At 34.7% G+C, this 16,111-nt stretch overlaps 3 protein-coding genes and 1 pseudogene across 3 annotated transcripts; 1 reads left to right on the forward strand and 3 right to left on the reverse strand.

Moving 5' to 3' along the window:
* Window positions 1-1,370: 1,370 nt before the first annotated feature.
* On the reverse strand, window positions 1,371-2,558 carry LOC131849038 (piggyBac transposable element-derived protein 4-like). Its single transcript, XM_059199023.1, has one exon. The coding sequence runs from the start codon at window positions 2,556-2,558 to the stop codon at window positions 1,371-1,373; it is 1,188 nt and encodes a 395-aa protein (XP_059055006.1).
* A 7,992-nt stretch (window positions 2,559-10,550) lies between these two features.
* On the reverse strand, window positions 10,551-10,982 carry LOC131849039 (tigger transposable element-derived protein 6-like). The gene has a single exon (XM_059199024.1). It carries the CDS (start codon window positions 10,980-10,982, stop codon window positions 10,551-10,553), a length of 432 nt encoding a protein of 143 aa, XP_059055007.1.
* Window positions 10,983-12,272: 1,290 nt separating this feature from the next.
* On the forward strand, window positions 12,273-13,898 carry LOC131849063 (putative nuclease HARBI1; annotated as a pseudogene).
* An 88-nt stretch (window positions 13,899-13,986) lies between these two features.
* Window positions 13,987-15,076, reverse strand: LOC131849040 (uncharacterized). The gene is made up of 4 exons (XM_059199025.1): window positions 14,867-15,076; window positions 14,590-14,777; window positions 14,440-14,507; window positions 13,987-14,268 (listed from the first exon to the last, which is right to left on the reverse strand). The coding sequence occupies exons 1-4, from the start codon at window positions 15,049-15,051 to the stop codon at window positions 13,987-13,989; spliced, it is 723 nt and encodes a 240-aa protein (XP_059055008.1). The 5' UTR covers window positions 15,052-15,076.
* Window positions 15,077-16,111: the final 1,035 nt, after the last annotated feature.

The raw sequence follows: 16,111 nt of genomic DNA on the forward strand, positions 1-16,111 counted from the left end.
TGAACGTACCTTCGAAAACCAAATAATTACACTGCAAAGCAAATACACAATTTTCATCCGCTCCAAAATTACGATCGGCTTTAATTTGTCAATGTCAATTTAACACCTTTCCTGGTCCAAACTAATTATATTTAAATTATACAACAACATATAGCGTCTATTAGACAATATCGTGGGAACAATAATATATTAATTTTTACAAAGAACACTACATACTTATTTTCTAACAAAAAACAATAAAACAGTTTATGTAGAACAAAATGGCTTCTCAATGAAAATTACTCGCTGCTTACGTACAGAAAACGAACAAGCCAATTTCCAGGTTTACCAACACCGCTGTCTTGTCTTGAAATTCTGTGCCAATGAAAATGATGCCTATGCGCACCTCTTAATTGCCGCTTGGTGGTTGGTTAAAATGTCTTGTACACTGCTGCCCCGTGATTCGTTGTATGCGTTCCCGCGCAGAAATGTCTACATGTAGCGAAAAATGGATTCTTCCACCAAAATGGTATCACCCTTTTAACCTTTACCCTCGTCATTTTTTTTAACACCTATACTCGCGCACGGTGTCACAGATCGATAGTTCGTACCCCTATAAAATGCTTTTTTACTATGAAGGCCAAAAATTATTGTTATTATTTTAAATATTAGGATATAAGGAAACAAAATAATATGAATAATACTTATTTTAATAGTTATTTCACTGACTATCAGTCTTATCACAAACAAGTCTTTGAATTTGAGATTTTTACTTAGCTCTAGGAAAACAAAAATAAAATCTCTTAAAAACAAAATAAACTTCTAAATAATAATAAAAAACACTTTAAATCACATATTTATATATGTTTGGCTTAGTTTTGACCATCAGCGTAACAATCAGGGCATACTGTTACGGCGTGTTCCAAACAGAAGAATTTTTTACATGTGGTGTATTTGTAACGTGTCTTGCGGTTTTTTTTTGAGGAACACTATCCACAACGACCAACTTTATTATTGTTAGATGTCGCTGAAGACTCGGGTCCATCTAATTTAATATTATATTTATTTCAGCGCGCCTGAGCCTTAAAGTTCTCGGCAAGGATGTCATGAGAGGCCGACGTCTAAGGTGCGGATTGATCAGGTCGTAAGCTAAGGCTTCAAGAAAGATCATGCGGCTAATATTCTTGGTAGGGTTGTTGTGCAGGTATATTACAAAAGTATTTATACCCGCTACGTTCATCAGGCTATAAAATACCACCATTGGCCATCTATTTGTACCACGTGCAACGTTGTAACACTCGCACATTTTGTCCACAGTATCTACTCCACCTTTGGTTCTATTGTAGTCCATTATCATTTCCGGCTTACGTGTATCAACATTGATCTCGGCATCATCGTGCATGCTGGATACAAGAAGGACATTTTTGCCCTTTTTCGGTACATAGGATACTAGACTGCAATTGCCCGAATAAACTGGATTTTTCGGCTCTACCTCTTACTTCCGTGAATTCTTTAGGCAACTCCCTTTTGTTTTTACGAATCGTTCCAATGACAGTCAATTTGTATTGAGACTCAAGCTTATCTAGCAATGGAATGCTGGTAAAAAAATTATCACAGGTGATATTACGCCCAGTATTGTAAATATTTTCACTCAGTCGCAAAACCAAAGCCACAGCGGAGTCGTCGACTTGATATGGACCGTCTGGTTGTTTTCCCAGGTAGACTTCCATGGTTTGCGTATAAAACATCTTGGCATCTGTCAAGGCGTATATTTTTATCCCATATTTGTTGGGTTTCGACGGAATATACTGACGAAAGCCACAACGTCCTCTAAAAGCCTCTAATTTTTCGTCAATCGTAACATACTGTGACACACTGTAATATTTTTTGAACGCTCCCACAACTTCATCGAACAACTCTCTAATAGGTGCCAGCTTGTCCAGATTGAGTCTCTCTTCTCGTGTATCTTTGTTGTCAAATCTGAGACAACGCATCAATAAATAGAACCTGCTAAAGTTCATAGTCAGTCTAAATATCTCTGGGGATGATCCGTCTGTTTTGAAAAAATCTTTGGCATTTAGACGTCCGTTTCTTCTGACTCCAGTAAACAGAAAAAGACCTAAAAAGGCTTCAATTTCAATGTTGTCTGTGTCAGTACAGTATCTTTCTCTTGAGAAATTAGGTTTCAGTCGATTGATCTGCTCATTAGTGTACTTTACGATCAGATTTATAGTACCCTCAGAGAAGAAAAGCTTCCATATCTCACCTGGTTCCTTCAAATTTCTAGCTTCTCCTCTAGCACCTGGAAGTTGGGTAACTATATTTCTTGCTCGTCGCCTAGTTGGATTAGCAGGAGGAGATTTATTCCACCATGTCCTTCCATCTTTTCCTAAGTAAAAATCGCGGGAACTCTCACTACCTTCTACCTCACGTGGCTCTTCATCGTCGCCCTCTTGCTCGGTGTCGTAAGTCTCTGTCTGTTCCTTCACATGGTCTTCCACCTCACTGTCATTTTCGTCCTCGTAGCTAGAACTAGAACTTGATTCCTCCAGCAGCAATCTGATTCGATCATCGTCCATTTTGTAAAGTTTAACCTAAAAAGAATAACAAAATTGGTCAAAACATAACGTAGACTCACAAACATACATACCTTTTGCTTTGCCATAAGTCATAAAGTATTCAAAGTCTGTAAAAAACATAAAAATGTACAAAATAAAACATTGATACTTACCTACCTATATTCGCGTCGGTCTCAGAGACCGATTGGCGCTAATTGCTGTTACACGTCTGCTCCGCACAGATGCGTAGCGTGCACTAAAATGAAGTTAGCAACAAATCCGGCAGCTAGCTAGGAACTCGACTTCCTAGAAATTCCGTGCATTAAAATATTTACGAAAATGTGTGTTGTCGGTCTCACAGACCAATGCGCGAGTATAGGAAGGTTAAATGAAGATGTATGTTGAATCTTGAATGTATTGGATTTTTCTGCAGTTTTATGCTTTATTATATCGTCGCAAGCACAAACCGAACCGTTATATGATTCCAATTGTGATGCTTATCGCAGTGAACTCGAGCTTGGTTTTCGCTGCTGAAGGTGCCAAATCTCCGTGGTCGTATGGACCAATGTTGAGAGCGTGGACTGTAGGTTGCTGATGATAAAAAACACCTTTGCTGGACGAAACTAATTATATTTAAATTATGCAATAACTTAATTACAGTGAGCAACGTATAGCGTCTGTTGGACAATATCGTGGGAACAAGTTAGTATCAACAACAATTATTACTCAATAGACCTTATATTTTGTGACTCTTATTATATTAAATTTGGTCGCATTTTGAAATGCAGGGTGAATGAAAAATATTGTAAATGTACTGATAATATGCATCATAACTAGATCTTAGGTAAAATATGCTATAACCGCTGAGAATGCATATCCGAATATGCAAATGCAAATAATCCGGTCTCTAATAATAGTTATACTATATGTACCTTTTCCCAAATAGTGCTGGTTTCGAGCTATCTACTTACTTTGGTCCTTCTCTTCAAATTCTCCCAGCAATTTTTTAATACGCCCAATCTCGAGGATGGATCGGAGAACTGGCATTATATTCCTCCGCTATTTTTTGCTAATCTAAGGTTTTATTTCTTGAACTTAAAGCTTCGTCCTTTTGCATCCACTAGATTCGATTTCTCGCTGGCGAATAAAAACTCTTTTCCGCTTTATAGGAAGTCCGGCTGAAGTCATTTCGCTGGCAAGTGGTCACAAAAAAAAAAACAAGGAATCTAGTCCGTTAGAGCAAGCAATGGTCGTCGTTAGATCACACAAATGCCAAGAATAAAAGCGGGAGTTACAAATTATTAAAGAAAGCAGACACGTCAAGTGGCCGCAGATTATGATTACAATGTATTGATATAGTTAGTAGGGTTACCCCATTATCTTTTGCGATATTCAATACCACGGGTGCTAGATGGCTGGCGTGATTGTCAACAATCAGTTACGTCGGATTTTCTTTCGAAGATGCTGTTCATAATGTTTCATAACTTCAGGAAACAACTCACTATTCATCCGGTGGGTTGAGCTAGCCCTAGTGTTCCTAATGGTGCACCGTGATATGAGAATTATTTTCTCATAAACACCATTACTGGGGAATTGCTAATCCCGATACAGATACTGTACGACACGTTGCAACCACTATTCCTCTCACAGCGCTCGTTACTTTATTCATCTGTTTAGCTCCCTTGACCGCAAAATAAGTTTTTTTTTGTTTTTGAACTATAGTTGTTCCAGTTTGAACCAAGCAGTAAACTCAGCTATCGTTTGAAAAGTTAGGGTATCGCCGCCTGACATTCTCCAAATTAGTGAAGAATATGTTTACATTTTGGCAACTGTACGATGTTGCGCGTGACAAGCAGCAAGGTTCTGGTTTTCGTAATGTTAAGTCTGTATGGCATTTTCTAAATCCATATAGCCAGTGAACTCCCGCTATCTTTTCATCTTCCCAGTTTTTTGTTCAAATTATTATAAACATCCATTTCGTATGCGAGTTTGCTGCATTTCTGCATGCAATTTTATCTATACCGTAATACATTTTAGAACAGCTAATTAAATACTCCAATGCGTTTTCTTGATCAGCATTGAATACTGTTCTATTAGCATAATTTGGAGTAAGTTGCATATGGTCAGCTTCTTGCCCTGAACTTCTTAATTCTTTTTAACATATCTTTTCAGTATCATGATTTTTACATGATGTGTATGATGATGTCGGTTTAATTGTATCCACTCTTAATTAACCTTGGCCCCAATGGCCTCAGAGATTCATATATTTCATGTATTTTTAGGATGTAACAATGAATAATAATGTCGTTTATAAATACAACAATTCTTTTTAATTATATAATACTTGGCTGAATGATTAGCTCCTAAACAATTAAAACATAAACCGGAAGACTGCATAAAATTACGACGCGTGTCACAATTTCCCTTTGCAAACTTTTTGCAGGTACTTATTTTGTGGCTTTCAATACAAAAGTGACAATTTACATTAGTCATTACATGAAATACTAAACGTATTACTAAATTGAGACTTATTTACATGTTTACTTTCAATAAAGCTCAATAGCGAGTTCCTATGAACTCCTTAAATTGACTAAAGGTATGTAGCTTATCTGTCGCATTGCTATTTGGTATTGTTAATTCCCACTGACGTTTAGTTTCAGAATTGATTTAATAGTTAAAGTGATAAATTAACAATAATAATGTTCCATAAATCTACCGGAATATTTAAATTTTGTTGAATTTTTGGGCAATGGCCCATTACGTTTCAACTGTGGAGACTGTCTTTGTCGAGGAAAAATAAATAATGGAGACACATAAATGCCTGCATCTCTTATAGCACAAATTGCTATAATATTTTTACCCTTCTCGCATGAAGTAGCTGCACCAACACGCTTCCGTTCTTTGAGAGCAATAATATTGTCTGGCTCCTATATAGTCTGTAGTAAATTCTGTCTCGTCCACGTTGAATATGTTATGTTGATCAAAATAAAATTTTGCCATTACAGATTCAAGATTATTGATGAAACGAGTGACTTTAGTCTTATTAACACTTAGTACAGAATTCCATTAATACGGTCGTTATGGGCTTTCTAATACTGAGCACAGGGTATCTGTTCTTAAGCCCAATCATTCCCAGCAATTTTGTATTCAGCATTAAATCTATTTTCAATACCATATTTTACGAATTTCAAACGAATTAAAAATATCAAGTATATGGATAAGAAGTATCTGTTCTTGTTCACTAGTAGTTTTCAACCAAGCAGCGGAAGACGATTTTAATTAATATTACTATTTGCTAACCTGTACCGTTTCTTCAGGGTGCTATTGGGTATTTGAAGACTGTGACGCTTTATTCACTGATATTGCTTCATTTCGTATAGTTTCTTTTGCCGACTCTAATCTAGTGGAATTGCAACCAGATTTTGATCTTGGTTATCACATAGTTTATACCAAAAATAAACACGTCATTGTGATTATTTAATAAATAAAATCTTTCGTCTACGGAGGATAAAACTTCATCGAATAAATAAAAAAAAATTATAAGCGGTTTTCGTATCATTTACAATATGGTCTTGATTTTCATAATCAAAACTCTTTGGAGTCTTACGATGTCTTAGCGGTCTAGATCTGGAAGTTTCGAATTCAGCCTCGACATCTATGTTTTCAGCAATTTTCATGGCATCATTTACAATTTCTTCAAAATTTGCGTCGTTTCTTAATTTTTATCTGTAGAATTTCATTCACTAAATTTACTTTTGTCAATATTATATGCCATATATTTAGTGAACAAATTAATGGAAAGGAGCATATTTTTTCTGCTAGATCTTTAGCGTCATATTTTGTCTTCTGATCATATGTTATACCATAATAATACAACACAAATTTATGGCAAATTTGTAAACAGCGGCTTGATAGCATTTATTCTGCTCGACCATCTTGTTTCACACAATGGTTTTAACCCTAGAGTAGTCGCGCTTTTCCTTCGAACGCGAGTGCTCGCGTGGGAAGCATTTTGCCGCCCATACTTAACATGATTTTTTGTTCAATATAATAGATGAATCAGTTTGTAATTATTTTTAGGGGATAAAATAAACCATAAACTATTAGAAAAAATAACATTTATTATAGTTTTACATTTAATAATAGAAAATCTTAAGTAAACATTATTGAATTTTAAAGTCTTTGTCTTAGCTTACATAAAAAAAAGAAAAATCTAACTCTTTAATAAAATTAAACGTTTTCATTATCTGCAATATGCATTTCAGCAAAACAGTCCTGGCACATGTACATACAATGTTCGTTGCACAGTAACTTTGCACATCTATTGCACCTTTTTTTGGGCATACACCTTGTCTACCTGAAGGTATATCTTGATGTTCAGATGGCACAAATCGGGAGATTTGGTTCCTCAGTTGTTTCTGTAAAGTATTTACGTTAGATCTTCTGATTATGTGTGGTCTGGTCATATCAAGAGCTTTTTTTCAAGAAGGTTCGTCGTACTAATAAGTGTTTTGTATTTTATCTGTATATTGTTTGGCTATTTATGCCGGTAATATTTATGATTGAGAAAAATAACCTCATCGGCCACCTGCGCGTCACGGCCTATCACGGTCACATCACGGCCACGGAATATTCCTCTTTCATTTGATCAACTACGTTAAATCCACCTTTGGTTGCATTGTAATATGTTATGATTTCGGGTTTCATAGCAGCACCGGATTATGCCATTTTCTCTAATCTGATATGTTTCTGACAGTTAGTGACAAAAGCTTCAAATATATTCCTCATTTCTGCAATGTTATCAATTTTAGCGCGTTCTGCTCTGGTTTGCACATCGTCGAAACGAATATTTCACCTTGTACTTCGGGGGATTTATGACAATATTTTCTTGCCTTGTTCTAATATTAGGCCTTGAAGGAGGTTGTTGTAGCCATTTACTTCCATCTTTTTCTTTGTATATAGACACTCTTGCAGCTCATCGCGATTGATGGCTCATCATTGTCAGACCCTGCTGCCGATTGTTCTGTGTCAGTATTATGATCACTATGTTCACTTTCAGATACATTTTCGAATAAACTTTGTGCACCATTTTCTTCTAAATCCGACATCTCTTCCAACCATGAAACTATTTGTGCGTCTTGTTTATTCATTTTCCACAGTTCAGACGTCGCTTTCCTAGAAATGTAGTAAATAAACTAATTAAAACAATAAAAAATAAATAATAAGTTGTAAAAAATTTAATATCAATATTATTACTTACAACGTTAGCACATATAATTTTACTTACGTGAATAGTCTAACGTGACCATTTATTGTTTGACTCAAAACGGGACATCGGTTTATTTCGATCAAATAATAGGTTGTCAATGAAAAAAAAACACTTTTTAAAGTTATTTATTCAGAAAAAGTTGGTTAAAAGTTACGAATCACAAAATATAGGTACCCAAAATGTTTAATTATGTTTATATTTATCAGCGGAACAAATTTGTTTTAATATAGCTGGAGACGATTTCAAGTAAGAATAAAACTCTTGGCACGTTTTTTTTATATTCACCTTAATTATCAACATCGCCTTTAGAACTGAAATTTCTAACTGGGTTTTTTCAGATGTCCACAATTTGTTCATAATCGAAAATACTCTTTCTACTGGAGCATTTGTAGCAGGCAAACATAAAATATATTCAATTAAAATCGAAAAGTTTTCATGCTGAAGATTATTGGCGCGAAAGTGTTTGAATAGTTCCACCCAACGGGTTTCCGTGGAAACATTTAAATTTTTCCATTCAGTCACTTTTTGCGATGTAATGTAATTAGAAATTAATAAAAATTCGTCAAAAACTTCAGTATCCTTATTACAATCAATATATTGTTTTTCAATTAATACATCCAGAGATTTTTGAATGTCTTCCCATGTAGGGACCTTTTTTAAATCTGCCCAATAAAATATCTCCATTTCTTTGGTAAGAAAGTAAGTCCACTGGTCCAGATATTCACGGCTTGTTTTATAAAATTCTGTAGCCGTCCTCTTCACAAATTCTTCATCAATATCAGTACCAGTATTTTTCAATTTTAACATTAATTGACGGACAGTAAATGGAAGAAACTGATTGGTCTGTTTCTGAGTTAAATTGTCTTTTAATTTATTGATTTCTTTTGCAATACTATTCAATAGTCGCGCAGTGAGCAATTTGCCGCCGAGCGCGACACAGGAACAAGAACTTTTGTTTTCTGCGGTCGCCCGCGCACTAAATTGTTTCCATTTTCTAAAATAAATAGGTAAGTCACACTGCCTTGTTGAATTAACCAAGCCCATTTTTTAACCATCATGTATGAACGTGCGTGCAAAAATTTCGTCGGGTGTTTTTCCTTTTTTAACGAGGAACTTAATCACAGCGCGTTGCTCCAAATTGCGCGAAATTCCAGTTTCTGTTGACATGGTGTTGTTGCTTGTTTTACAGGTAAAGTGTTTATGAACAAAAATGAAAAAGACCCTCTAATTATAACAATGATTTCCTCTATCAGTACTATCATTTGCGAGATGATTAGACATCGTTAAGTGCCTTAGGCCACGAACTTATCAGCCGCCCCTCGTATCTGGAATTCTATGTTTTGTATATGTATTTCCATTGATTTCACATTCCATTTTTACTTCACCTAATGTCTCTATAACTGAACCATTATATGAATATTCTATTCTATATTAAATATAATATATTATATTCTTGAAAATTGACGAAGCGCTGCTCAGACAAAGCGTGGCCCATAGAAGCGAAAATGTGGTGGTCGGATGGAGCAAGGTCTGGACAATATAATAGGGCGGGTGGGGCAGGATCATTTCTTTTGTCACATTTGTCCTGTGAGAAAACAACATATAGAAAAGTTGCAATTTTTTTATTGGAACTTGTAGTCGGATTCGTTAACAACAATATTCAGCAACCTAAGCAGACCCCACAGCGGTATAGGCACAAATCAAATTAATTGATTATAAAAATATTGTTGTCGTTATCGTACTTAATAATTATGATAAAAAAAAAAAAAAGAACTAGATGGCGTTGTAGTCTGTTTTACCGAGGCTTGCTGGCGGACGCTGATTGCATTACTTGACAGCAACACTTTGTATTTTGTTTATTTCTTTCTTGTTGTCTGCTGCCACTTCTGCAGCCTTACATGCTATAATTTGGCATAAGCGTACAGAACAAATCGAACTTCTCAAGTACATTTTTGTATTTCGTTTTCGATTTGTTAAATTCAAAATTATTATATATTTTAACTCGGCTAACTTTCCAGTTAAACTCTTGGGCTATTTTGAAAGAAATTTAATTGATGACAATTGTAAAATAATTTACTTGATACTTATGTATTTAAAAACTTATGGGAACAAAAGATGACATCTCTAATTGACAAACAAACCGGAAGAAGAAAGGTCGAAAAGGTGAAAAATCACAGATAATACAGTGCAACCTCGATATAACAAATCGGAGGGGAACAAGAAAATATTCGTAATATCAAGTAATTGGTGGAACTGAGGTTTGTTATATTGAGTTTAGGTTGGTCTAAAATTCGTTATAAAGAGGTAAAAGAATAGTTTTATTCACCTCAACATTACGTACTTATCTGGTTATAGCGAACAACTTCTACTAATAAATGATAACACATTTTTATCAAATTACTATATGTATTTGCTATGTATTTAAAAACAATTAGGTAGGTAATAAATTTTTTTCTTACATTAATAATCAAAAAGAATTAACAATGTGGTTATAGTAGCTTAATCTCAATTTTGCTTATCTTGATTAGAAAAAAAGTCATTAATAGTTGTCCTTTTACCACCGGTAAGAGTTATCACATCCAAAGCGCAATCTAATTTCGTGATGGATTTTACTACATCGTCACTCAAACCTCCCTTTTTGAGACACAGATTTTATTATATTCAAAGCATTATACGCATCTTTTATTGTGAAGTTATGCTCATTAATTTCACCCTCTTCTTCCTCATCTTCATCCGCTTCTGCATTAGTAACTGGCTAAATCATTATCAAAGGTAACGAAGTCTTCGAACTCAGTCTCTTGAAGGTGTATTTCTTCTTGAACTCTTTGTCTGGTCCTAGCAAGTTTTGCGACTGGTAAATCATCCTCCTCATCTTCGCATGTTACTTTAAGCCCACTTTTCTTGAAGCAGTTTGCAATGGTCTTTTCAGTGACTAGATTCCAAGCTTTGGCGATTATCCACATGGCTTGTAAAACGTCAATTGTAGTTGGTGTTTGACGTTCAACATCAGCAAGAAATCGTCTGATAACATCCTTCCTATAATGCATTTTGAAGCTTTGGATGATGCCCTGATCCAGTGGTTGTAGTTTTGAAGTGGTATTTGGAGGTAAGTACTTTATTTTTATATTTTTCTGGTTAGGTATTTCTCCGTGTGCAGTACAATTATCGATGAACATTAGAATTTTCTTGTTTTTTTCTTCATCTCTTTATCCAGACTTTTAAGCCAATTGCAAAAAGCATCACTGGTCATCCAAGCCGTATGGTTGGACGTGTAATCTGTTGGCAGATTTTTGACATTTTTAAAACATCGCGGTTTTTGATATTATCCGATGATGAGTGGCTTAAGTTTGTAAGTCCCAGTACAATTTGTTCCCAGCAGTACTGTTAAGCGAAGTTTGCTGTTTTTTCCACCATTGCATTTATCGCTTTTGGATGATAAGGTTTTGTCAGGTAAATATTTATAGAATAGTCCAGTTTCATCGGCGTTAAAGATGTTTTCGGGATCGTATCCGGTGGTCAGCTCTGCCAGTTTGTCTTTCCAATCAACACATACTTGTTCTTTAACACTACCACTTTCACCGCATATTTTTCAAAAAACAATTTTGTTTCGTTTTTTGAATTTTTGAAGCCACCCGTTGCTGGCACGGAACCCTTCATGTCCCAATTCTACTGCAAACCGCTGAGCCTTTTCCTGAAGAATAGGGCCTCCGATTGGGATTTTTTGTCTCGGCACTGTTATAACCACTTTAACACACATTCCTCTACGTCTTTGAACATTCAAACCACTTTCTTATTGTAATCTCTTGAAAACTTATCTTTTAAATTTTAAAATTGTAGCCAATGTACTTGCGGGAATCACGAACTTATTAGCTATGTCTAATTTTATCGTCATAGGATTTTGGTCAATATAATTAATGATGTTTCGCTTTTCTGCGACCGATAAGGTTTTACGTTTAACGTTTCTTTAACGTTTCTGAGCCATTTTAACTTAAATCTTTAACAATAGTGACGAGCAGAAGTGTTTACATTACTTTCCATCAAACAACAATGTTTACTTTACGAACAAAAGCGTGTCGAAACATGTTGAGACATGAATCACATTATAAGATTAAAGATAAAGATAAGATTAAGAGTTATATTATTGGTAGGAACTTTATATAAAGGTTTTGGGTTGATAAAATTCGTTAATTAGAGGTATGAATACTTTTTCTTGATAGTTGAAAATTAGTTAAAAGATGTTGTTCGCAAAGAATGTTCGCAATGTAAAGGTATATTTTATATTGACTCTTATGGACAACTCAAGGGGATTACGAAGAATTTGTTAAATCAAGGAAGTGGTTATATTGAGGTACGTTATATTAAGGTTGCACTGTATAACAACAGAGAACATATAAAAGTTGTACAGAGTAGGTTGGAAGTCGTATGCCCGTTTTCACCAACGTCTACCTAAGTTTAGGGGCCACATAACGTCAGTTTAGGGGTCCGCTAGTATGAAATTCGTTTTCACCAACCTTTAGGTAACTCCTAAGTCCTTAGGGATCCGTTATATTTTAGGAGCTCGATATTTCACTCCCTAACTCTTAGGTGACAGTTATTTAGTGATTTCTAACCAAATCTTGCGTGTTAATAATCTTTTACGAAATGCAGAGTTCTGTGTGGGAATATTTAGAGAGTTTGGAAGAGATTGAAACGGTAGATATGCTATTTAACCACAGATTGTTTAGAAGACCACGTGTTTACCGCGAACGACAAAATAACTTTAATAAATATGATGATATAGATTTCTTCATGAGATATAGGTTATCTAAACAGACTGTTTTATTTTTAGTGGAGAAAATCGAGAAGAAATTAGAATTTAAAGATGATAGGTGAGTAAACTAATACTTTTTATTTAATAATATTTTCTTAACGAACATGCTTTATTGAGAAATTTCTCCACATAATGTACATACTACATGATTAGTCAAAACTAACTCTGTATATTATCGTTTCAGAAATAGATCAGTGCCATTTCAGAAATAAATCAACTTTTGTGCACATTGAGATACTTTGCAACCGGCAATTTTTTATTAACTGTGGGTGATCTAGATGGAATTAGCGTTGCTATTTGTAGTCGCATTGTGTTGCAAATGCAATAGTATCTCTCCGAAACGAATTCATACATTTTCCAGAGTGCGAAGAAGATATATCTACTGTAAAAGGACAGTTTTATAAAGTGGCACGATTTCCCAACGTACTGGGTTGCATAGACTGTACTCACATAAAAATTCAATCGCCAGGTATTTAAAGAAAAAATTGTTTTAACAGTTGTGATGTTTATTTACCTACAAACTACCATAATTGATTTTATTATTAAAACTAGGAGGTGAAGATGCAGAGCTATTTCGCAATAGAAAATCGTACATGTCAATAAATGTGCAGACAATCAGCGATGCCAATTTTGTTGATATTGGATGTAGTTGCCCGTTGGCCAGGTTCAACACACGATTCCACTATATATCAGAATAGCAGACGGTACAGTCAATTTGAGAGTGGTAAATATGGAGCGGCTTATCTGTTGGGAGACAGTGGTTATCCTTTGAAGGTAAAATAAAACACTATTGGCATTATGCGGCACTTACTTAAATATAAATAAAACAGTCATTATAAATAAAATCTTTTTATTTACAATATTTAATGCTGCTTTGGTAACCCATACAGTGTTTGCAAATTTGAGGGGCCACCTGGAAAATGTAAATAAAATTAATTTCAGTTACTATAATATTCCTTATTACCTATATTCTTGTGTAAATATGTCATTTCAGAGTCATCTCTTAACTCCATAGTTAAATCCATCAACCCGTGGAGAACAGTACTATAATGAAGCCCGTATAAAGACAAGGAACATTGTTGAACGTCAGTATGGGGTATTAAAAAGGCGATTTTCAGTTTTAGCTGTAGGGATTCGTCTAAAATTGACTACAGCAATTGATGTTATCCTGGCATGTTGCATATTGCACAACATATGCATATTAAGAAAAGAGCAGGAGCCCAACCAAGATGTATATATTCCAGAGTTAGATGAGTTGATTCGAAATGGCCAAATACCCAGAGCACCTATTACAGGCAATGACCCCAGTTATGGGTTTCAAAGAAATTTAATAACTCAATATTTTAGTAACATAAGATAACTGTTAATAATTAATCTGGATATAATATTAATAAAATACCTTTTAATTGACTTAAAACTTCGTTTTTAATTTCAACTTCCTTTGCTGCTGATTGCAATTGTAATTCATACAATTTCCTTTTAAATTGGATTTCATCTTCCAGTAATTGCCTTTTTAGATCCTCTATAGATTCCTTTTTTTTATTTATACTGGTGTAGCTATTACATAATGATGACATAGCTTCAGTCCGTTCATTTGTATGCAATAGCTGGGGTCGTCTTCTGGACCATAAGGGTGTACTTGGGACATCCTTCTGAAAGTAAAATATAACAATATTGTAAAGGTTTTAATATAATACAAGAAACTGTTATATTATTATATTGCAACTATATGAGCACAGTAAAAATGTGAAGATAAGACTCATTCACAATTTGTGTACTTTTACATAGTATTTTTTAAAAAGAAAACAGGTTTTAATCATTACCCTATTAGCTTCTGGATCTACATTTTCTTTGGTACATTCTTCAGTGTTCTCCATCTTCTCTTCTATTTCTACATTTAATACATCTAGTACTATTTTTTTTTGCAGGAATGTCTTCACTATATTCAACACTATGTATAATTTCAAAATCACTATCTTGTACACTCAAAATGCCAGTACACCCCCGACCGAGTAAGCCACAAACTTGCTCCATGATAGGATCGACCTTTACCTCGGAAGGGCCCCCTCCAGTAGCAATTATATTGCACCTATTGGACTGATAATATAATTTACTCTCTGTCTTCATTTTATCCCACAGTTTCATTAAGGAATCTTTAGGTCTGAAAAATAATATTTTGTTATTGCACTAGTATTTAATAGTTATATGTGATAATCAACCTAGTGGATGAGGAAAAATAAAACAACTTACCTATATATTGTCGATGATGAGTTATAAGCATTGGTTACTTCGATCCAAGCTTTATTTTTTGCTTCATTTGTTGAACCATCTGTTCTTTTATTTAAAATTGTTTCTTTGTGAGAAGCCAATAGCTTTACTAGTCTATCTTTCTCATAAATACTATAATTTTGACTACGTTTCCTTTTCTCGGCCATGGTAATTAGTTTACAAATGATTTTGAATATTAATCTTAAATAAAACACCACATGAAGATCGACGCAAATGTAAATAAAAATAATTTAAAACTTTTTGTGAAGTTAACTGTTTGACAGCGGCAAAAGCATTGCGTTCATAGAGCCAATACACGTTATTGTAATAATTTTTAGCTGCTGGCAGTAGAAAACGATATTAAAATGACTTATATTATGCAATATAGTCATGTAATACAAAAGTCTATCAAAATAACTATACATTTTAAGATAAATGTAATATAATCGCAACAAAAGGAACACTTAATCGATACTTTTAGTCACTACTAAAAAAAACCTGTCACTTACTTAAGGAACTCCTAAATAGGGCGCACCTAAGGTGGTGAAAACGGATTGTACTTAAGTGTCTGATTTAGGTATTCTCTAATCTAAGGGATACTTACTTAAGGATACGTTCGGACTTGGTTGGTGAAAACGGGCATTAGACTTTTACTTTACGATACAGATTAAAATATTCTAACATTAATGTTTAAAAACAAAAGAACATAAACATCAGACACGTATCACAATGGTAGCTTTCACTTTCTCTTTGTGGCGTCCCTTTATTCCTTACGGTTACGAGCGCGGGCAGCGCGTCGTGGCCTGTGATTGGTCGGTGCGACGCGTTTGGGTCGATTTTGGAGGCACGGTTTGAAATAATTGTTTATTTTGACGAAATTATGCACAATATTAATATTTTTGATAAATTTACACTAATAAAGAGCGACGTATAATTTTCTTGAACATTGTTTGATCCCTAAAATTGGGTCAATCGATGGCGTTTAATAACGCGTAGCACCTTCTCTGCTCTGTAAGCACTCTCTAAGTCATTCTGGAACACTCTATCAGATGGGTTACATTTTCATTAGGTATTCTTTCCCAAATCTGTTTCAAATTATTTACGAGTTCCGGTTTGTCCATGGTCCAGCTCATCGTGAAGCTTAAATTTCGTACGCAAGCATTTAGATGCTTACGTACGAAATTTAAGCTTCACGATGAGCCCTCGTAAGTTTAGGTCGAATAACAC

The sequence above is a fragment of the Achroia grisella genome, unplaced genomic scaffold, assembly GCF_030625045.1.
Source record: "Achroia grisella isolate CSIRO2021 unplaced genomic scaffold, CSIRO_AGI_Agris_v1 utg628, whole genome shotgun sequence".
NCBI lineage: Eukaryota > Metazoa > Arthropoda > Insecta > Lepidoptera > Pyralidae > Achroia > Achroia grisella.

Excerpts from the sequence above, each read along its gene's own strand:
- LOC131849038 (XM_059199023.1), bottom strand. The coding sequence starts at position 2,558 with ATGGACGATGATCGAATCAGATTGCTGCTGGAGGAATCAAGTTCTAGT.
- LOC131849039 (XM_059199024.1), bottom strand. The coding sequence starts at position 10,982 with ATGTTCATCGATAATTGTACTGCACACGGAGAAATACCTAACCAGAAA.
- LOC131849040 (XM_059199025.1), bottom strand. The coding sequence starts at position 15,051 with ATGGCCGAGAAAAGGAAACGTAGTCAAAATTATAGTATTTATGAGAAA. Across the intron at positions 14,778-14,866 it reads TCATCATCGACAATATATAG|ACCTAAAGATTCCTTAATGA; the intron begins GTAAGTTGTTTT and ends ATTATTTTTCAG. Across the intron at positions 14,269-14,439 it reads TAGATCCAGAAGCTAATAGG|AAGGATGTCCCAAGTACACC; the intron begins GTAATGATTAAA and ends TTTTACTTTCAG.